Source organism: Coloeus monedula (genome assembly GCF_965178545.1).
Source record: "Coloeus monedula genome assembly, chromosome: 24".
Lineage (NCBI taxonomy): Eukaryota > Metazoa > Chordata > Aves > Passeriformes > Corvidae > Coloeus > Coloeus monedula.
In genome coordinates, this window is record NC_138804.1 from 2304389 (window position 1) to 2326453 (window position 22065).

Consider the following 22065-nt stretch of genomic DNA (forward strand, 5'->3'; position numbering starts at 1 on the left):
GGGGAGGGGATGGATGGATGGATGGTGAGCTGGGATAATCATCCACTGGACACCGAGCCCGGGAATCTGGGATGGACACAGGAAAAACAAAGAGCTGGTTGTGACACAGGGAAATTCAGGAAAGCGGCTTTGTTATCCTGAAATCGGAATATTCCAGTCTGGAAGGGCTCTACAATCCACAGGGAACTTTTGATTGCTTGAACCTTGTAAATCCCAGATTCCTGTGCAAAATTCCCTGTCTGGAATCACCCAGGGAAGGATCCCTCTTGAAGATCTGTTTTTCCTTCCCGTCTCTCCCTGCAGTAAAACTTTAAAACCCCAGATTCCTGTGCAAAATTCCCTGTCTGGAGTCACCCAGGGAAGGATTCCTCTTCAAATCCCATTTTTTCCTGTTCCCACCTGAGGTTTGTTGGGATTTCCTTGGCCACTGACCAGGGCCTGGTTTGGGGCAGGCCCTGGGCAGAGCTGATCCCACAAAAGGGATCCACAGGGATCCCTGGATCTGAGCTTGGAAAAGGCCTCGGAGATCATCGAGTCCAACACTTGTCAGCAGCCCATGGCACCGAGTGCCACATCCAGGCTTTCCTTGGACACCTCCATGGATGGCGACTCCAAACCTCCCTGGGCTGCCCATTCCGATGTCCAACCACCCCTTCTGGGAATAAACTCATCCTGATTTCCATCCTGAACCTCCCCTGGGACAGCTTAAGGCTGCCTCTTGGCCTACCAAGCCTCAAATCCAGCTCCTGGCCCTGCAGGGACATTCCAAGATCCACAAGATCCCTTGGGCAATCCTGTGCCTCCTTTGACCCACTGCTCCCACTGAGCTAAAAGGAAGTGGGATATTGGGAAGAAATTCCTCCTGATTTCCAGCCTAAAACTTCTGTGGGTTTTAAGGCTGTGTCCTCTTGTCCCATCAAGCCTCAAATCCAGCTCCTGGCTTGGCAAGGACATTCCAAGATCCACAAGATCCCTTGGGCAATCCTGGGCCTCCTTTCCCAATATCCCACAGAATTCAAAGGGAGTGGGATATTGGGAAGAAATTCCTCCTGATTTCCAACCTAAACCTTTCCTGGGTCTTAAGGCTGCGTCCTCTCATCCTATCAAGCCTCAAATCCAGCTCCTGGCCCGGCAAGGACATTCCAAGACCCACAAGATGCCTTGGGCAATCCTGGGCCTTCTTTGACCCACTGCTCCAACTGAGCTAAAAGAAGTGGGATATTGGGAAGAAATTCCTCCTGATTTCCAACCCAAACCTTTCCAGGAGCAGCTTAAGGCTGTCTCTCATCCCATCATTCCTTGAGTCCACCTCCTGGCCCTGCAAGGACATTCCAAGCCCCCACAAGATCCCTTTGATCCACTGCTTCACTGCAGCTACAGCAGATTGCATTTAGACGGGAAATCCGGATGAAACCCCCCCCTGCGACGAGGAGGCTGCGATGGAATTCCCAGACAATCCGTAGCTACTGCAAGTATCCAAGACCACCTTGGAGCCACGTGGCCCAGCGGAAGCCCTCATTGCCCACACAGCACTGGGCGAGCTTTAAGAACCCTTCCAACCCAACGCGTTCCGTGCCGCCGCGGCCCTGAGGGGAGCGAGGGGCCGACGGCGGCGGCCATGTCGCACTCACCGTGAGGGCCGGCGCTATACGGCCGTGCACACCGTGCTCACGGTGAACTCGGCCTCGCCCGCCATGATGTCTGAGGGCTGCAGGTTGCGGTCGTACATGGGGTTCTCGAAGGTTCCCCTCACGTTGGTGTTCTCGTGGCCGGCGTAGCCGTTGAACGGGACTTTGGGTCTCCTCCTGCGGCATCGGGGACAAAACGCGCCCGGGTCAAGGCCTTGAGGGAGGGGACTGAGAGGGTGGGAGGGGAATGTGTTTTGGAGGAGGGGGGAATCCATGGGGATGGGGCGGGAAAATCTGGGTTTGCAGCAGGGAGCGGGAGCGAAGGTGAATTTCCAACGCCACGGGGGAAGGAATTGGCTTGGGATCCTCCTAAATGTGGCCACAAATCCCATTAATGGGCAGCAAAAGCCTCGCCGTTCTCCTCTCCCAAACCCTCGTCTCTCCATGCTTTATTGTCCCACCTCCTGAATTAAACCAGGCCTAAGGGGGGGATTTTAAGTCCAGCTCAGATTTCTCTCAAATCCCTGAATTTCTTTAAAATTTTGGAATTATTGCCCCCAATCTCCCAAACTCTCTTTGTTATTGTCCCACCCCCTGAATTAAACCAGTCCTAAAGGGAGGGGGATCTTAAGCCCAGCTCATATTTCTCCCAAATCCCTCAATTTCTTTCACCTTTTGGAATTTCTGCCCCCAATCTCCCAAACTCTCTTTGTTAGTGTCCCACCTCATGAATTAAACCAGTCCTAAAGGGAGGGGGATCTTAAGTCCAGCTCATATTTCTCTCAAATCCCAGAATTTCTTTAAAATTTTGGAATTTCTGCCCCAAACCCACTTGTGTTTGTAGAGATGAAGCTTTGTTTTCCCACCTCATGAATTAAACCAGGCCTAAAGTGAGGGGGATTTTAAGCCCAGCTCAGATTTCTCTCAAATCCCTCAATTTCTTTAAAATTTTGGAATTATTGCCCCCAATCTCCCAAACTCTCTTTGTTATTGTCCCACCCCCTGAATTAAACCAGTCCTAAAGTGAGGGGGATCTTAAGCCCAGCTCATATTTCTCTCAAATCCCTCAATTTCTTTCACCTTTTGGAATTTCTGCCCCCAATCTCCCAAACTCTCTTTGTTAGTGTCCCACCTCATGAATTAAACCAGTCCTAAAGGGAGGGGGATCTTAAGCCCAGCTCATATTTCTCTCAAATCCCTCAATTTCTTTCACCTTTTGGAATTTCTGCCCCCAATCTCCCAAACTCTCTTTGTTAGTGTCCCACCTCCTGAATTAAACCAGGCCTAAAGTGAGGGAGATTTTAAGCCCAGCTCAGATTTCTCTCAAATCCCTGAATTTCTTTAAAATTTTGGAATTTCTGCCCCAAACCCACTTGTGTTTGTAGAGATGAAGCTTTGTTTTCCCACCTCATGAATTAAACCAGGCCTAAAGTGAGGGGGATTTTAAGCCCAGCTCAGATTTCTCTCAAATCCCTCAATTTCTTTAAAATTTCGGAATTATTGCCCCCAATCTCCCAAACTCTCTTTGTTAGTGTCCCACCTCATGAATTAAACCAGTCCTAAAGGGAGGGGGATCTTAAGCCCAGCTCATATTTCTCTCAAATCCCTCAATTTCTTTCACCTTTTGGAATTTCTGCCCCCAATCTCCCAAACTCTCTTTGTTAGTGTCCCACCTCATGAATTAAACCAGTCCTAAAGGGAGGGGGATCTTAAGCCCAGCTCATATTTCTCTCAAATCCCTCAATTTCTTTCACCTTTTAGAATTTCTGCCCCAAACCCACCTGTGTTTGTAGAGATAAAGCACAAACCCTGCAATAATCAGGGCGATGAAAGGCACAAGGATGGCGGCTGCCACGGAGCTGCTGTTGGATGCAAAGTGGTGACCTATGGATTCGGGATCGTTTTCCATCATGCTGATGTCTGGAACACAGCAGAAAGGAACACATTTCCCACATATTTCCCACATACTTCCCACATTTCCCACATATTTCCCATATTTCCAAGCCCCTGCTGGGGAAAAAGGGGCTTGGCTCGAGTGACACCGGCAGCAAAATGAGGGAAGCGGTGCTGGAAAAGGGAATTGAAAGCTGCAGGGATGGAGGCAGCAAGGATGGAGATCCAGCCTAACTTAGGCCTCATCATTTATTTAGAGCTGTGATTAAAGACAGGTGTAAATTGATTTATTTTGCTAAAAAAGTTCCAAGTTGGGCTTTAAGGGAGACTCCGAAACGCTGCAGTAACGAGCATCCATAAAGGTGACGAGATCCCGACAATCCTGAGGGATTAAGGAGCTCAGACCACGCTTTAAGAGGTATTGAGGAGCTTAAACTTCGGGTGGTTTAAGCTCTCAAGAGCGTCTGTGAGTTCTGACTGAGACGTTTTCTGTGGTGGGAACAGGATTTGGGCTTGGCAGGGATGTGGAAATGTGGAGAAAAACGTGTCCAGGTCTGTTTGTGCTTCCAAACTCTCCCTGCTTTTGGACAGCAGCCTGGTTATCCCTCATTTTGTTCCCAAATTATCAATTTTATCATCGTGCTGTTTGTTTTGTGCTCTTATGTCTCCCCCAAACCTCACACCTGAGTTCAGCAGAACGCCCGGAAAGCGCCAAAAATTCAAGCCAGGGACTGGGAAAACATTCCCTGGTTGGAAACCCCCACCAGGCCAAAATGGAGCTTTTAGAATTAAGGGAAAAAGTGCAAATCCAAGGAATTTTACCAAGTCTCTGGAGGCCAAACTGCCCGAAGCCTTTGCCACGCACAAAGCCCTGGTACACGAAGGTGCCGCTCGAGGACTCCGACGAGACCTGCGGGGACAGGAGAAAGGAGATCACTGGATTTATCCAACATTTAACACCCAGCTCATCCCAGCCCCTTCCAAGTGCATTCATTTGATGCAATTCCCCAGAAAATCCTGGCATTTTTTAAGGAGTTTCACTGCTCAAGACGTCTCAAAGGAAGGGACGCCAAAAAAATCGGGTTTGCCATCAACCGGAGAGGACGTTGCTGATTCCAGGGGGAGAGGGGAAAAAGCGGTCGTGGCTCAGTCGGATCCGCATTTTTTCCAAGCTCCAGTGGATCCCTGAAGGGCTTGGGAAGCTCCCAGGGACAAGCAGAGGGGTGAGGAGTTGGCTCCATTACAGGGAAAATCAGCTCGTCCAGCGAGATGTTGAGCAGATGGAAAATATCCGCATGGAAGGAATCCTGTTGGTTTCTCCTCCAGCATTCCCTGGGAGGTGATGGATTTCAAAGCCCAGGGCAATAAACCCAAGCCCCAGCCGCAGGAGGAGCTGGCACACACGTGGTGTCACCTGCTGGGGAGGTGCCACATGGCCCCTCCCAACCTCATCCCGCTCCCAGCTCCAGGAATTATCCCTCAGCTTCAGGGAAGGGAAATCTGGGCCGTGACAGCCATGGGAGGGACAGACACCATCCCAGGCCATCTGCCCGTGGAATTCAGCCCGGGAATCCTCTCCAGCTGGGAGCACAGCTGACTCCAGCGTGTCCAAATCCATGTAGGAGCAATTCCCTGACTCCTGCCTACGCTGGATCAGGGCTCTGGCTCTGGCTCCCACTTCCCAGGGAGAAATCAGAGCACCTTTGTGAGATTTTTGGGAGCAGAGGTGGCATTTTTGGGACTACTGGAGGGTGGATTTTGTGCACTCACGTGTCCATCCAGAGCCCATTTGTCATTCCTGAACTTGTTGGCAAAGATCTCCAGAGGTCCCATGATCTGGTACACCTGGAGCAGCAGGTGCACGTCTTCCTTCTTGTAAATCCCTGGAAAAGAAGAGATTCTGTCAGCTCTGGATCACTCTGGCTTGAAATAAGTAACTGGGAGGGCAGAGAAACCACCTCAGGGCTTGAGTGGACACCAGTCCTATCAGTGGGATGGACTGGGAAACACAGCCCAGGGTATTGAAGATGTTTTCCATATGGAAAAGGACTCAATATTTAATTAATATTCAGGTTCTGCTGCTGGGTCAGGAAGAGCCTGGTGCTCCAGGAGGGCAGGGACAGGGAGCACTCATAGAACCATGAGCTGGAAGGGACCCCCAAGGATCCTTGAAGTCCCATTCACAGAATTTCATCTTTTTTGCCAAAAGCTCCAAGTCCTTCCTTGGGCACCTCCAGGGATGGGGACTCCAAACCTCCCCGGGCAGTTCCAAGGCCTGATCACCCTTTCCAGGAAGAAATTTTCCCTCAAATCCAATCTAAACCTTCCCTGGCCCAGCCTGAGGCTGTTTCCTCTCATCCTGGGAGCAGAGCCCGACCCCCCCGGCTGCCCCCTCCTGTCAGGGACTTGTGGGGAGCCAGAAGGTCCCCCCTGAGCCTCCTTCTCTCCAGGCTCCCTCAGGAGTTCTCCAGACCCTTTTCCATCTCCATTCCCTTCCCTGGCCACGCTCCAGCCCCTCAAGGTCTCTCTGGCCACGAGGGACCAGAACTGGACGCAGCTCTAGAGGTGTCCCAGCAGTGCCAGCACAGGGGACAGCCCCTCCCTGGCCAGGACACCCCTTGTGCCAATGCCAACCCCTCCCAAAGGCCACGTGGTGCCCCTTACCGGACACCTGGAGCTCCACCCCGCTGTGGTCAATCAAGGTGGCGTTGACCTTACTGGTGGCGGGGTCGAAGCTGGTGACGGAGAGCATGGCCGGCTGCTTCTTCCCCATGTACTCGTAGGAGCCCTTCCACAGGGAATTCCTCGCGAACACATCCGCGGGCACTGGGAGCACAGTGAGGGGAGATGCACGTCATGGGTTAGCAAAGCATAGTCCCGGCTTGCCAAGGGGTGCTTACAGCTTCCTCTCTGACCTGACAGGACCTATCAGTGGCCAGTTTGAATATGGGCAGTTCTTTAAGCCACTTAAAGTTGTGACCGCCTCTGTGATCCACACTTAAGAATAGGAAACTCCGAGGCAGAGTCTCTGTCTCGTTTCCAGCGCTGGGACAGGTGGCTGCGGGCCCTGTGTGGGGGCCAGTGGGCCTGGCCCAGGCCCTGCTCAGGCCAGGCCAGGCTGGGCCACGGCCATCCTGGAGCCGATGGACCTGTTCCAGCCGTGGAACCCCCCCACAGCCCTGCTGTGGGCAGCCGGAGCAGCCCAGCTCCCCCCCATCTCCAGTGCAGCCAAGATTCAGCTGAAGCTGCACCGCTGTCTGGCAAAGATCATGTGACCAACAGCGATAAGGGACATTCCAGCTGCAAGGCCTGGGTGAGATTAACCCTTTTAGTGCTGTGAAGAGCTGAAAACCTGAGGAAAGTGTCCTGGGTTGCAGTGTATTCTATTACCATCCTCATGAGCTGTTGAAATCAGGTGGGGCAGTGTTTCCTTGCTTCCTTCCCCCCAGACTATCTTGCTGTTAATGGCCCATCATTGTCCTGCTGCATGACTCAGAGATAACTCCCTCCGGACTATCTTCTGTTAATGAGCCCAATCAACACTTGGCCTCATGACTCATGACCCCATTGTGAGATGCTCCACCCAGAGGGAAGAACCAAGCATTCCATCCTGGATATAATCTGAGATTCTGAACACCAGAGACAACCTTTCCACTGGCTTTCCAGAAGACAGGAGCTACACAGCCACCACTGGACCTTCTGAGGAAGAGCAGCCCCTTTTCTACAGGATCACGGCTTCAGAGGACTGCAGCCACCATTCTACCAGACTGCTACCACCACCCTGCCTAACAGGGACTCAGGTTGTATCTTGACTCTGTCAGTTTGAACCAGTGTTTTCTTTTAGTTTTTCCTTTTCTTTAATTTCCCCATTAAATTGTTATCCTGACTTGGTGCCTCCCACTGGTTTGTTTTCAAACTAGTACAGAAGAGAGAGAGGAGATGCTTAAAGCTGAAATTCTGTTGTGAAGCTATGATATGTCAGAGTATCCCGTTGTAATTCCATGAAGATCTGGGGGGTGGAGTGTTCAACTCGTAAGCAAAAGCACCTGCACTGAGATAGGCAGATGCTGACGCAGCTGTAATTTCATGAGAAGTTTGAACAGGCAGAGATGGACCAGATGAGGAATTTTGCTCCAAATGGAAAAGGAGAAACCTCAGTACCTAGAGATGCTCCCAGAGATAGTCCTAACAATGAAGATGATGAAGACCCTTTGCTCCAGGGAAGGAGAAAGGGCCTCTGTTTTTGTTTCTGAACGGCTCAACCTTAAAATTGTACCCCAAAAAACTTCAGGAGTGGACCCTCGAAAGCAGTTGTGGGAAAAGCTGCAAGTCGGGGAAGGGACTCACATGCAGGCAGAGAGACTCCTCTTCCTAAATGGACTGAACAAGGTTATTATGGAAGTGATAAACAGACTGAACATCTCAAGGGTTGTCTTTTTACATTGTCAGTGGGAGAAGGGAGGAAGGTGGGCAGAGGAGAAGAGTTCTGAAGGTGTGGTATGATTTTTTTTTCCTTCTTTTAGGTCTGTTAATAAACTTCTTTATATTCTTTCAAGTTTGGTGCCTGCTCTGCATTTCTCCTAATTCTTATCTCACAGAAGTAAACAGTAATGAGTATTTTGGACCAACCCACTACAATGCAGAAAACTGGGAGTGTTTCTGTTTTCCAGGGGAAAAAAAAACAGAGCAGGATTCCTGTCTTTCCTCAAATTCACCGGGAATAACTGAATGATTTGAACCATCTCAAATCCCACCCGCTCTGTGCCGTCCCCACGGGGGACAAAGCCAAAAGTGGTGACTTTAATTTGGTTGTGGTGATAAAAACCCGCAAGGAAGGTTTTAAAAACAAAGTGATCCCCAAAAGAATTTATTAGGAAAAGCTAATTTCAAATAAAAAAGGTCAAATTTACAAGATCCTGGAGGGGCTGGAATGCTCTGGGGAGGGCAGTGGGTGTTGATGTCCAGCTCCTGTGAGGATCCTGTGTGTTTTCCAGGGGATAGGATGGGGTACATGGCAGCTTCCAGCTGTGCCAAGGATTTCAGGAGGGTGGATTTGGTGATGTCCAGGGGTAGCAGGTGAAACACAGAATTGTAAAGAAATATGAAGATTTTTAGTTATAGGCTAGCTGTGTTGAAATTAGTTAGGATAGGAGTGAGTTTGGGCCCGGCTAGAGTTAATTGGAATAGTTAGTTAAGAAGAGCTGGTCCTGAAAGGAGTTTTCAAGACGTGAGTAATTGATTACTGAATTAATTGATAGCCTGTCAAGTTGATGTTTGCTCAGCTGTGCTTAGAATGGGAAATAGAAACATTGATAAGTTGGTCTAAGGAACAAGGACAATTACCAATTTCCTCCCTCTGTGAGAACCGATCCAAAAGTCACGCTGGAGGAAATCTGGAGGTCACTGAAGTGATTTAGGATTGTTAAAAGCTCAGGAGGGTGAAAAGGCCAAAATGAGGGAGAGGAATATTACTTCCTCCATCTGGGACCACGGCTCCAATTCGAGACCACCGACTCCACTCAGAGCACACACTATGGATGCTTAGTGACATTTAAGCTCATTTCCATACGAAGCGGAGAACGGGAGGTGTTGATGTTATGAATATGCATTTGTGTTTCGGATATTCATAATATTTGCAGATAAAAAGCTTTGTGTTTGCTTGGATCGGGGCCCCCTGCATCTCAGGGAATGATCCCTGATAACCATGCACTTCTAACTCTAAGCTGTTAGAGAGTCTTTGTCCGTCTCTGTTGGATGTCGATATTAGATCCTTATCCATATTTGGGTAAATCACAGGGATGAGTCCCTGGGGATGAGACCTCCCCTACCTGAGACCTTGGCGAGCGGTGGCTCCCGCGCGGTGCCCACGGGCCTCCCGCTGGGACGGACATCGGCTGCAGGAGGAGGGAAAGCACAGCTGGTGAATGTTGTGGGGCCTGACACTGTCAATCCCGGAATTCCTGAGGCTGGAAAAACCCTCCAAGGTCACAGAGTCCAAGCTCTGCTCAATCCCCACCTTGTCCCCAGCCCAGGGCACTGAGCGCCATGTCCAGGCCTTCCCTGGGAATTCCAAACCTCCCTGGGCAGTTCCAAGGCCTGACCACCCTTTCCAGGAAGAAAATTTCCCTCAAATCCAACCCCAACTCCCCTGGCCCAGCCTGAGGCCGTTCCCTCTCCTCCTGTCCCTGTTCCCTGGGAGCAGAGCCCGACCCCCCCGGCTGCCCCCTCCTGTCAGGGACTTGTGCAGAGCCACAAGGGCCCCCTGAGCCTCCTTTGCTCCAGGCTGAGCCCCTTTCCCAGCTCCCTCAGGAATTCTCCAGCCCCTCCCCAGCTCCGTTCCCTTCCCTGGCCATGCTCCAGCCCCTCTGTGTCTTTCCCAGACTGAGGAACCCAGAACTGGACACAGCCCTTGAGGTGTCCCTCACCAGCGCCCAGCACAGGGGACAATCCCTCCCCTGCTCCTGCTGGCCCATCCCTGACCCAGGCCAGGTGCCATCGGCCACGTGGGCACACCGGGTCCAGCTGCTGTCCACTGGCACCCCCATGTCCCTCTCTGCCTTTCAGCCACTCTGTCCCCAGCCTGTCCTGCTCCAATCCCAAGTGTTCAGGGTGACCACGTCCAGGAGAGCCACAGGGCTCCATTTCCATGGATCAGGACACGTTCCCCATCCAAGGCTTCGTGGCAGGTAAAATTTGGGGGAGATAAACAATTTTTGTCCTGTGCAGGTGCTTCTAGACCGAAAATCGCCCCCAGAAGATCCCCAGGTGACTCTTCAAGGAAAGACTGGAGGTGGCACTTGGGTGTTGGGTCACAGGCTGGACTTGGTGACCTCAAAGGCCTTTTCCAAGCTAATTCTGGGATTCTGCTGGGGACACCAACGGTGGGGACCTTCCCACCAACTGGAAATCAGGCTGTGCCACCCCACAACTTTTAAGGGGAAACAGTCAAGGCTGAAAGCGCCTCCCTCATTCCTTGGAGTTCTGACCCCAGAACTGAGTCTCAGGTTTATCTGCACGTTCAAAACCACCTTTGCAGGACCTCAAGGCCCAGGATCTCTACAACCTGAAACCCTGGGGAGGGTCTCAGGACCCAGCTGGCCCCTGCTGGGCTGCCCAGCCCCTCACCCAGGCAGATGGGGGGCTTCCCTGTCCAGCTGCCGTCGGCTTTGCAGGTGCGGTGCTCGGAGCCCCCGGTGAGGTAGAAGCCGCTCTGGCAGGAGTAGATCAAGGTGTAGCCCAGCGAGGGCAGGTCCAGGGCACCCACGTTGGCATGGGACGGGGTCTCGGGCTGCTTGCAGTGGTGGGCTGGAAGGGACAAGGGAAAAGAGGTGAGAGAAACCACCCAGGAGGATACAGGGACAGCAAAAAGTGGCACGGTGACATCAACGGGGGACAGAAACCTCCTGCAAGAGCTTCACGGCACCGCTCGCAGAGCCAAGCCTGGGTCTGTCCCAGCTGGAGGAGTGAAGGAGGAGCTCCCCGTGCTGGGTTTCTCTTTCTGGCTAAAGCTTCACTCGGCTCCAGCTCGATGAGCTGAAAATCAGGGGCTCTGCCAGCCCCGTTTTTAAGGGAAAAAGGCAAAAGCAATGGGTGCTGAAGCACCTCTGAGCCCAGAACTGAGTCGCAGGTGCGGGTGCAGACTAAAAACTGCTTTTGCAGGGCATGAATCCCTGAAAAATTAAGCCAGGGATTCCAGGGGGTGCATCACAGCCCTGGGTTTAGAAGAACTCCCTGGTTTTATAGAAACTCCTGGTTTTTTATCCCAACTCCCTGTTTTTATAGAAACTCCTGTTTTTTATCCAAACTCCCTGGTTTTATATAAACTCCTGGTTTTTATCCCAACTCCCTGGTTTTTTATCCCAACTCCCTGTTTTTATATAAACTCCTGGTTTTTTATCCCAACTCCCTGGTTTTATAGAAACTCCTGGTTTTTTATCCCAAACTCCCTGGTTTTATATAAACTCCAGGTTTTTTATCCCAACTCCCTGTTTTTTTATCCCAAACTCCCTGTTTTTATATAAACTCCTGTTTTTTTATCCAAACTCCCTGGTTTTTTATAAACTCCTGGTTTTTTATCCCAAACTCCCTGTTTTTTTATAAATTCCTGGTTTTTTATCCAAACTCCCTGTTTTTATAGAAACTCCTGTTTTTTATCCCAACTCCCTGTTTTTATATAAACTCCTGTTTTTTTATCCCAACTCCCTGGTTTTTTATAAACTCCTGGTTTTTTATCCAAACTCCCTGGTTTTTTATCCCAAACTCCCTGTTTTTATATAAACGCCTGCTTTTTATCCAAACTCCCTGGTTTTTTATAAACTCCTGGTTTTTTATCCAAACTCCCTGGTTTTTTATCCAAACTCCCTGTTTTTTTATCCCAAACTCCCTGTTTTTATATAAACACCTGCTTTTTATCCAAACTCCCTGGTTTTTTATAAACTCCTGGTTTTTTATCCAAACTCCCTGTTTTTTTATCCCAAATTCCCTGGTTTTTTATCCCAACTCCCTGTTTTTATATAAACGCCTGCTTTTTATCCAAACTCCCTGGTTTTTTATAAACTCCTGGTTTTTTATCCAAACTCCCTGGTTTTTTATCCCAAACTCCCTGTTTTTTTATCCCAACTCCCTGTTTTTATATAAACGCCTGCTTTTTATCCAAACTCCCTGGTTTTTTATAAACTCCTGGTTTTTTATCCAAACTCCCTGGTTTTTTATCCCAAACTCCCTGTTTTTATATAAACGCCTGCTTTTTATCCAAACTCCCTGGTTTTTTATAAACTCCTGGTTTTTTATCCAAACTCCCTGGTTTTTTATCCCAAACTCCCTGTTTTTTTATCCCAACTCCCTGGTTTTTTATAAACTCCTGTTTTTTTATCCCAAACTCCCTGTTTTTATATAAACTCCTGTTTTTTTATCCAAACTCCCTGTTTTTTTATAAACTCCTGGTTTTTTTATCCCAATTCCCTGTTTTTATAGAAACTCCTGCTTTTTTATCCCAAACTCCCTGGTTTTTTATAAACTCCTGTTTTTTTATCCAAACTCCCTGTTTTTTTTATCCAAACTCCTGCTTTTTTATCCCAAACTCCCTGGTTTTATATGAACCCTCTCCCTGGCACCACTGCCCCCCCAGCAGAGTGCAGGAGCCATAAATCCCTGTCCTTGCTCCGTAACTCCCAGGATTTGGTCCCAGAAGGGGAAGCCAGGCTCGTGCAGCTCCGTGCCCGCGCTGCTCCTGCTGTGGAAGTGTCACCAGCTCCCCTGAGATGTCACAACACCCAACAAATAAATGGCAGAGCAGGGGAGCTCCCTGTGCCCTACACTGGGGATTTATGGCCTCACAGAGTGGTTTGGGCTGGAAGCGACCTTAAAGATGGACTTTTTGCCACATTTGTCCTTTCTGTAATTCCCAAACAAACCCCGGGCAGCTTCCAGGAGGTATCAGGATTATCCTCCTTCTGCAGAGGATGATTTAGAAACTCTCAGAGAGTGGAAAACTGTCTTGAATTCCCATCATTTGGGAGGCCCAGCACTCATCAGCCCCATCCAGAGCCCCGTCCTTAATGGCAGAGCATTTAAAATTGGGTGTCCCAATGGATTTGCTCATGGAGCATCCACAGGGTTTGCTCATGGAAAAATATTTCCCCAAGGGAGAGGAAAAAGCTTTTGAGTTCTTAGGATACAGAGGACATCCAGGATGGAGATCAGCACTTCAATGTATTAAATTAAACTCCTGGCATAGCAGGAGATGATGGACTTAAAAAGGAAATTAAGTTATTAAAGAGGAGAAGCACTCAGAGCTCTCCCGGATAAATGTGGAGCTGAATCCTGGATATCAAATGGGGTTTGGGAAGCACAAATCAACTTTTCACCTGGAATTGTGGCTTTGGGGGAGGGCCAGGTAAAGAAAATCCCATCTGGAATCACGTGGTGGAATGGCAGGGGAGAAGGGATTTGTGAGCTCCCTTTGTTACCACGGAATGTTTGGGAATCAGGGGATGGTTTGGGTGGGAAGGGACATTAAGGATTAACCCATTCCATCCCCTGCTATGGGCAGGGACACCTCCCACTATCCCAGGTTGCTCCAAGCCCCATCCAACCCGGCCTCGGGCACTTCCAGGGATCCAGGGGCAGCCACAGCTTCTCTGGGAATTCCATCCCAGCCCCTCCCCACCCTCCCAGGGAGGAATTCTTTCCTAATCCCAAATTCTCCCTAAAATCCAATACATTTCCTCCAAGAACCCGTTTCCCAGAGCCTGGCTGAGGAGCTCCCCGTGCCATTCCCAGGACTCACGGACGCAGTCGGGCTGGACGCCGCTCCAGGTGAGGTTGGGCAGGCAGGTCCTGGTGGTGGAGCCCTGCAGGAGATATCCCTTCTGGCACCTGAAGAACAGGATGCTGCCCACCTGTCCCAATGGGAGACAATCACTCAGCTTCCCAGGCCTTCCCAAGCCTTCATCCCACGCGCTTCCGAAGGCGCCATTCCCTCGTCACCACCTCACCCCTCCCAGGAGCACCAGGGGCATCTCCGATCCCAGGGAAGCTCCCAACAGGGAAAAAATGACACTTATGGTGGCTTAAAATGAATTCAACCTAAAATTAATTCATTAAAGCCCAAGATGAAGGTGATTAATTAGCAGGAAAACAGAAGGATCCGCTCTGGCATCCACTGTCCCAGCAGGGAATGGGCACCCACAGGGAAGGCTGGAATGGAGCCCCCCAGGGAGTCGCTGAGGGGTTTCTGTCCCCATTCCAATGATTTCCTGCTGGGATCAGCAAAAGCACCTGCAGGATTTGGCCTGGAAATTAACGGGAATGAATGTGAATAGCAGTTAGTATTAATGAGCACTGTAATTAATTTCAGATACAATGCACTGCTAATTAATGCAGGGCAAACACGCTCAGAGGGCTAACGGAGCACGTTGGGGTGTCCTGCTCCCAAGAGGAGACAGGAATCCATGGGATGTGAGACATTAATCCATGGGAAGAGGACACGTGAATCCATAGAAGGACACGTTAATCCATGGCAGAAGACAGGAATCCACAGGAGGACACAAGAATCCCATGGGATAACACATGAATGCATGGGAGCACATGTGAATCCATGGGAAAACACATCAATCCATGGCAGGAGACATTAACTCATGGAAGGACACCTGAATCCAAGGGAGAACACATGAATCCATGGGACAACGTGGGAATCCATGGGATAACTGGGGAATCCATGGGACAACACGGGAATCCATGAGATAACTGGGGAATCCATGGGACAACACGGGAATCCATGGGATAACTGGGGAATCCATGGGATGACTGGTGAATCCATGGGATAACCCATTAATCCATGGGATAACTTGGGAATCCATGGGATAACTGGGGAATCCATGGGATAACCCATTAATTCATGGGATAACCCATTAATCCATGGGATAACTGGGGAATCCATGGGATAACCCATTAATTCATGGGATAACCCATTAATCCATGGGATAACTGGGGAATCCATGGGACAACACGGGAATCCATGGGATAACTGGGGAATCCACGGGATGACTGGTGAATCCATGGGATAACCCATTAATCCATGGGATAACTTGGGAATCCATGGGATAACTGGGGAATCCATGGGATAACCCATTAATTCATGGGATAACCCATTAATCCATGGGATAACTGGGGAATCCATGGGATAACTGGGGAATCCATGGGACAACACGGGAATCCATGGGATAACCCATTAATTCATGGGATAACTGGGGAATCCATGGGATAACTGGGGAATCCATGGGACAACACGGGAATCCATGGGATAACTGGGGAATCCACGGGATGACTGGTGAATCCATGGGATAACCCATTAATCCATGGGATAACTTGGGAATCCATGGGATAACTGGGGAATCCATGGGATAACCCATTAATTCATGGGATAACTGGGGAATCCATGGGATAACCCATTAATCCATGGGATAACTTGGGAATCCATGGGATAACTGGGGAATCCATGGGATAACCCATTAATCCATGGGATAACTGGGGAATCCATGGGATAACTGGGGAATCCATGGGACAACATGGGAATCCATGGGATGACTGGTGAATCCATGGGATAACCCATTAATCCATGGGATAACTGGGGAATCCATGGGATAACCCATTAATTCATGGGATAACTGGGGAATCCATGGGATAACTGGGGAATCCATGGGATAACCCATTAATCCATGGGATAACTGGGGAATCCAGGCCAAGGACTGAGCAGGGCTGGTTTTGGGGCACACCCCTCTTCCCTGGCTGTACCTGGTATCCCTGGGAATTGTTCTGCATCCCAAAAAGAGGCACCCCGGGATCCGCACACGTCGTGAGGCTGGGATCTGGAAAAAACCAGGGAGAGGTTTTTACAGGACAGCTCAGATCCCTCCAGGCACACAGATCCTGCTGCACCTCTGGAAAACGAGCGGGATTTGGCTCCGAAGGAACACACAGTGACAAGGAAAAGCACACGGATCTTCTTGTTCCTGAAATCCCTGCCTGCAGCAGCACAAACGAACCAGGGGCGCTGCATCCCTCCGGAGAAAAAACCAGGAACACACACCTTGGATCAGGACAGCCCCGCCCTTTCCCTGGTTTCCACATCCATCCCCTCTGCTCCCCAGGGCTATCCCATTCCCCAAGGACCATGGTGATCCCATCCTCTTCCCTGCCCTCTGCTCCCATGGGCCATCCTGATCTCCAAGGACCACGGGATTGCCCGATCCCATCCTCTTCCCTGCCCTCTGCTCCCACGGGCCATCCTGATCTCCAAGGACCACGGGATTGCCCGATCCCATCCTCTTCCCTGCCCTGAGCTCAGTAGGAATTTTCATGGACCTCAGAGATCCAACATTTCCAGCAGCAGGAGGGGGCTCCCAACTCCTCGGATGTGAGAAAGCTCCTGGAAAAATCAACAGGAAACCTGGCCACGAGTGTTTTTACATTCCTGTAGTCGATGCATTCAGAATGTAACCAGGAGGGCTGAAATCCATGGAAAACAGCCTGAGATCGGTCTCTTCCCGAGGGGGATGAGGGTGGTGGGCAGGGAGCAGCCCTTTGTCACCACAGGAGCTCTGGAGCTCCAGAACACAGCTGGAGCCTCAGAAAAGCAAAGAACACAGTGACCAATTAGGGTTTAAAACCTCCCAGAGGATTCTGGAAGCTCCAGAAAACACCTGAGGAATGCCTGGAAATGTCATCCCGAATCCCAACAGCTCAGCAGGAGTTTGGTCTCTGTACACAGCCCTCACTCCCAGCATGGTTTGGGTGTGAAAGGAGCTTAAAAATCACCCAGTTCTGTGGGTGGGGACACTTCCCACCAGCTCAGGGTGCTCCAAGCTGGCCTGGGACACTTCCAGGGATGGGAATTTAAGTAGCAGGGCCTGGAGAAGGAAAAGGGGAGAAGGAAAAGAGGAGGAAAAGGGGAGAAGGAAAAGGGGAGAAGGAAAAGGGGAGAAGGAAAAGGGGAGGAGAAGGGGAGAAGGAAAAGAGGAGAAGGAAAAGAGGAGGAGAAAGGGAGAAGGAAAAGAGGAGGAGAAGGGGAGAAGGACAAGGGGAGAAGGAAAAGAGGAGAAGGAAGAGAGGAGGAGAAGGGGAGAAGGAAAAGAGGAGAAGGAAAAAAGGAGGAGAAGGGAAGAAGGACAAGGGGAGAAGGAAAAGGAGAGAAGGGGAGAAGGAGAAGGGGAGAAGGAGAAGGGGAGGAGAAGGGGAGAAGGAGAAGGGGAGAAGGAGAAGGGGAGAAGGAGAAGGGGAGAAGGAGAAGGGGAGGAGAAGGGGAGAAGGAGAAGGGTTGTTGACCACCAGCGAGAACCCACCCCCCAAAAGCAGCATCCCTCAGCTGATTTCCACGGCAACCAAACGCTTATTCCTACAAATTCCGGGACGAAACCCAACAGGAAAACACAGCGAGCCCCCAAATCCTGCAGCTGTCCCCAGAGGGTCCCCCCTCACCGATGCAGCTGGGCTGGGTCCCGCTCCAGGTGCCGTCGGACTGGCAGAACCTCCGCGCCGAGCCCACGAGCACCAGCGGGGCCAGGCAGGAGAAGGACACGGACGAGCGGTAGGTGAAGCCTCGATCCTCCCGCCTGCCCTGGGCCGGCGTGCCCGGGTCCCCACAGAACACGGCTGCAACAGCAAAGGGACAAGGACATGGCCACAGACCCCTCCAGGAATGCCACATCCCAGCCACGTCTGTCACCAGCCCACCCAGCTCCGTGATTAACTCGGGAATTAGCGCTGGCAGGAAGCGGCGCTGGCTGCGCTCCCTGTAATTGTCTCCTTTTGGCAAGGGCTGTTAATTAACTTCCACCTTCTCCCCCAGGATCTGCCTTTTTTCCCTTCTTTTTTCCTCCCCTAATTGCACGGTGTCGCTTTGTTCCGTGGCTCCGTGTCACATGGAAAGGCCACTCATTATCCCGGATCCAGGGAAAGGTGCGAGGGGTTTGTGGGATTTAATCTGAAAATGGCTCTTGTGCAGCTGGAGAAGGAACTCAGAGCTGCCTTTAGCACTAGGAAACGTTTAATTCCCAGGTTTTTTGGCATTAGCTGTTGGATCAAACCCTTCCAGCCTTCACAAAACATTCCCAACTTCTGCTGCTACACGCTGCCCTTTGCCAAACGATTTTTTAGGTTTTGGGAGTCTTGATTGCAGAGGATTTGGTCACTGAGGACAAAGTTTTGAGGATGTTTTGTGGGTAAGAACATGGAAAATGCTCGGATTTATCCCGAATGTGGCCCCACACCTCTGACACAGGGGTGGAGTGACCACCTGTGTGTCCCTGGAGTGACCAACTGTGTCCCTGCCTCCTCCTCCCAGGTGCCAAACCAATGCTCCCAAAAAAACCAAGGCATGTGGCAGTTGGGAGAGCAGCCAGCCTTTTGCTCCAGGCTCCTTAAGCATCACCACGGCATGAAAAATTCCCACTCCAGCTGATGGAAAACTTCCTTTAGGACTGAGGCAGGAAGCACAGCAAGGTCCCTCTGAACCCTGAGTGACAGAGAGCCTGGAGAAAAGTTGGAAAAAGCCCCAAAAATTGGGTTTTCAGCAGAATCCTGCTGATTCCCAGTGGAAAAGCAGGGAGTTGCCTACTCACGGAAGCACTGGGGGATCTCCCCGCTCCACGAGCCGTTGCCCTCGCAGGTGAGCACGGCAGGCAGGGACAGCTGGTAGCCCTCCAGGCAGGCGTAGCTGACGCTGGAGCCCCAGCTGAAATCCGAGCCCACCACCTTCCCATTGGGAATGGCCTGTGGAGCTCTGCAGGTGATGGCTGTGGGAGAAGGAAAAGCAGGCTCAGGGTGTTCCACTTCTTAATTATTTCCATTAACAAGCTAATTCCGTGTAGGATCAGTCACTTCCTGCTCTCCCAGAGCATCTCTCAGGACTGGCTGAGCACAAACTGGGGTGAAACCTCCAGGATTTTACTTTAAGGTTTGGAGTTAAATCCCAAATCATAAAATACCCTGTGGGAAGGGATCCACGAGGATCATCCAGTCCAACCCCTGACCCGGCACAGACACCCCAAAATCCCACCCTGTGCATCCCTGAGAGCGTTGTCCAAACATTCCTCGAGATCCTGGGGCTGTGCCCATTCCCTGGGGACCCTGTTGGGTGCCTTCTGGGGAAGAACCTTTTCCTAAATCTCTACAAATCCGATTTTGGAGTCAACGCTCATCTCCAGCTGAAGGTAAAAATCCGCCCTGACGTGGCGTGAAAACTCATCCCAGATTTCCCCAAAGATTCACACATTTTGGACAACCTGGCTGAGGCTCAGATGAGCAGCTGAAGCCCCAACCTGTCGGGTTGTCACCCACCCTGGGCTGTTTTAAGATGACATTTTCACAGCGCTCTGCTTCTCAGCTCAGACGAGCCGAACCCGCGCAGATCAGCTCGGCCTCCAAATGAGACTCTTGGCCACATTCTGGAGCATTCCTGCAGCATTTGCTCAGTGCAGGGAATGAAAAAGGAGAGTAAGAATGGCTCTTTACAGCCTCAGAAGCAGCTGGAGTGCATTTGAGGGTTTTTATGCGGCCTGTGTTTGTATCAGCGTCGTGACAGGTGAATTCTCCAGATTTTTAAAGGAGCGCAGGGATGCTGCCACACATCTTATCTGCGCTGGGGGCTGAGCAAAGGAGATCCAGCCTGCCCAGCTACTGCTTTTTATTTCCCTTTCCTATCTCTGAACCACAGGAGTCATCTCAGAACAATGAAAAGACTCGCAGGGAGCATTTTTCATTAGCTTCTGGGCGATGCCAGCGAAGCGTCTGCTTGCAAAACACGATTATTTCATCCGAGTTTGATCCGGGTTTTTGTGCAGACTAAGTGACTTCACCCCCTGGGCTTTGCTCCTTCTCTAGCACAAGGGTAAGAGCAACTCTCTCCCTCTCTCCCTCCCTCCCTCCCAGGCATGGATTGATAGCCCTGAAGACAGCAAGGTGTTGCTGCTGCGTGAAAAATGCCACCAAGTTTGGATGGATGGAATGATGGAGCCAAGGAACGCCCAGCTGGGCTTCCAGGGAAGCTCTGGTGGCCTCCAAAACTTGTCTCCTGCGATATCTCCAGGATTCTCACCCTTGCAGACAGGTTTGGTGCCGTTCCAGGTGCGGTCTTTGGTGCAGGTGAGGGAAGCTGCCCTGTCTGACTCCATCATGAAGCCGGGCGTGCACTGGAACACCACGGATTTGTTGTAGGTGAAGTCGCTGCCCAGCCGGAGCCCGTTGGCCGGCACGCCGGGGTCTCCGCAGTTGATCACTGCCAAGGAAGAGAAAAAGGAGCATGTCTGGCAGCTGGAATGCCACCTGTGGTGATCCTGAGCATTCTTCCAGGCGGGATGTAAGCAGTTAAATGTGGAGCAGGTTTGTAGCACCGGGAATGTGGAGCGGGACATGGAGCAGGCTCTGCTTCTCCTCATTAAGGCCTTACAAGGAGCGGGATTAACGCTCATTTAACATTAAAGCAAAGCCGGGTCAGAGCTGGGTGAAGGGATGGCAGTTTGCCCACAGCACCCCCCACTCAGCCTCTTCTGTAAGTCCACCTTTGTCACCACCCCGGTGCCACCTCTGTCACCATCCCTGCTCCTCACAGGCACCTGAGGAAGCTCCGGCCCTTCCCGAGGGTCCCTGAGCTCACACACATCCCTGCCCCAGGAATGTCACGTTCAGGAGCAGCCCCGGAGAGCCCCTCCAGCTCCCAAAATTACTCCAGAGCTCCCTGCATCCAGCTGGGAAAAGACAACCCCGGAGCAAGATTTTTCCATTAGGCCCCGTCAGAATTCCCAGGCTGGGCTGCTGCTGGTGCCAGGCCAGGGGTTAGCAGTTTCTCATGGTGGCACCTGTGTGTGTGCCCAGGGCCTGGGCTCATCCTTCATCGTCACCCATCACCATCACCCATCCGTGGTCACCAAGCCATGTCATCACCCATGGTCACCTGCCCATCGTCATCATCTCCCACCCATCATCATCATCCACCCATGGTCACCCATCCATTGTCTCTCAACCATGGTCACCCACCCATCACAATTTCCCACCCATCATCATCATCTGCCCATCATCACCATCCACTCATTGTCATCATCCACTCATCATCACCCCTCCATTGCCACTCACCCACGGCCACCCACCCATCATCTACCACCCGTCATCATCGCCCATTGTCCCCTACCCATTGTCACTCACCCATTGTCACCCGTCCATCATCATTTCCCACCCATCATCATCATCACCCATCGTCATCATCACCATCCATCATTATCCACTCATCATCACCATCCCCCCATCATCATCATCCATGGTCACCTACCCACTGTCACCCATCATCATCATCACCCATCATCATCATCCACCCATTGTCACCCACCCATTGTCACCCGTCCATCATTTCCCACCCATCATCACCCATCACCATCATCACCCATCCATCATCACCCACTCATCATCACCATCCACCCATCATCATCATCCATGGTCACCCACCCACTGTCACCCATCCATCATCATCATCACCCATCCATCATCATCCACCCATCATCATCATCCACCCATCGTCACCCACCCATCATCTACCACCCATCATCATCACCCATTGTCACCCGTCCATCATCATTTCCCACCCACCACCATCACCCATCATCATCATCACCCATCCATCATCATCCACCCATCATCACCCACCCATCATGACCACCCATGGTCACCCATCCACCATCATTTCCCACCCATCCATCACCATTTCCCACCCATCCATCATCATCTCCCACCCATCATCATCCTTCATCTCCCACTCATCCTCTTTCTCCTCTCCCCATCCCAGCATTCCATCCCAGTGCTCACCAGTGCACTCGGGGCTGCTCCCAGTCCAGGTCCCGTTGACGGTGCAGTGCCTGCTCAGCACCCCTGTGGAGTAATAGCCCTCCCTGCACTGGTAGATGATGGAGCTGGAGAACACCAGGCCGTCGTTGAAGATCACCCTGGCATTGCTGGGCGTTCCCGGATTCCCACAGGAAATCACTGGGAAGGGAAATGG

At 51.2% G+C, this 22065-nt stretch overlaps 1 protein-coding gene across 1 annotated transcript in view; it reads right to left on the reverse strand.

The window, feature by feature from the left end:
- Nucleotides 1-1645: 1645 nt before the first annotated feature.
- Nucleotides 1646-22065, reverse strand: part of CSMD2 (CUB and Sushi multiple domains 2) — a gene marked incomplete at both ends in the record, with an annotated part of 303868 nt that continues 283448 nt past the window's right edge. The window contains 13 exons of the mRNA XM_082296608.1: nt 1646-1805; nt 3410-3548; nt 4344-4431; nt 5292-5404; nt 6186-6347; nt 9350-9415; nt 10647-10826; nt 13810-13921; nt 15816-15889; nt 17499-17672; nt 18641-18814; nt 20116-20295; nt 21873-22049. Of these exons, the coding sequence (XP_082152734.1) occupies nt 1646-1805; nt 3410-3548; nt 4344-4431; nt 5292-5404; nt 6186-6347; nt 9350-9415; nt 10647-10826; nt 13810-13921; nt 15816-15889; nt 17499-17672; nt 18641-18814; nt 20116-20295; nt 21873-22049 (1799 nt within the window). The remainder of the gene's footprint in view (nt 1806-3409; nt 3549-4343; nt 4432-5291; nt 5405-6185; nt 6348-9349; nt 9416-10646; nt 10827-13809; nt 13922-15815; nt 15890-17498; nt 17673-18640; nt 18815-20115; nt 20296-21872; nt 22050-22065) is intronic.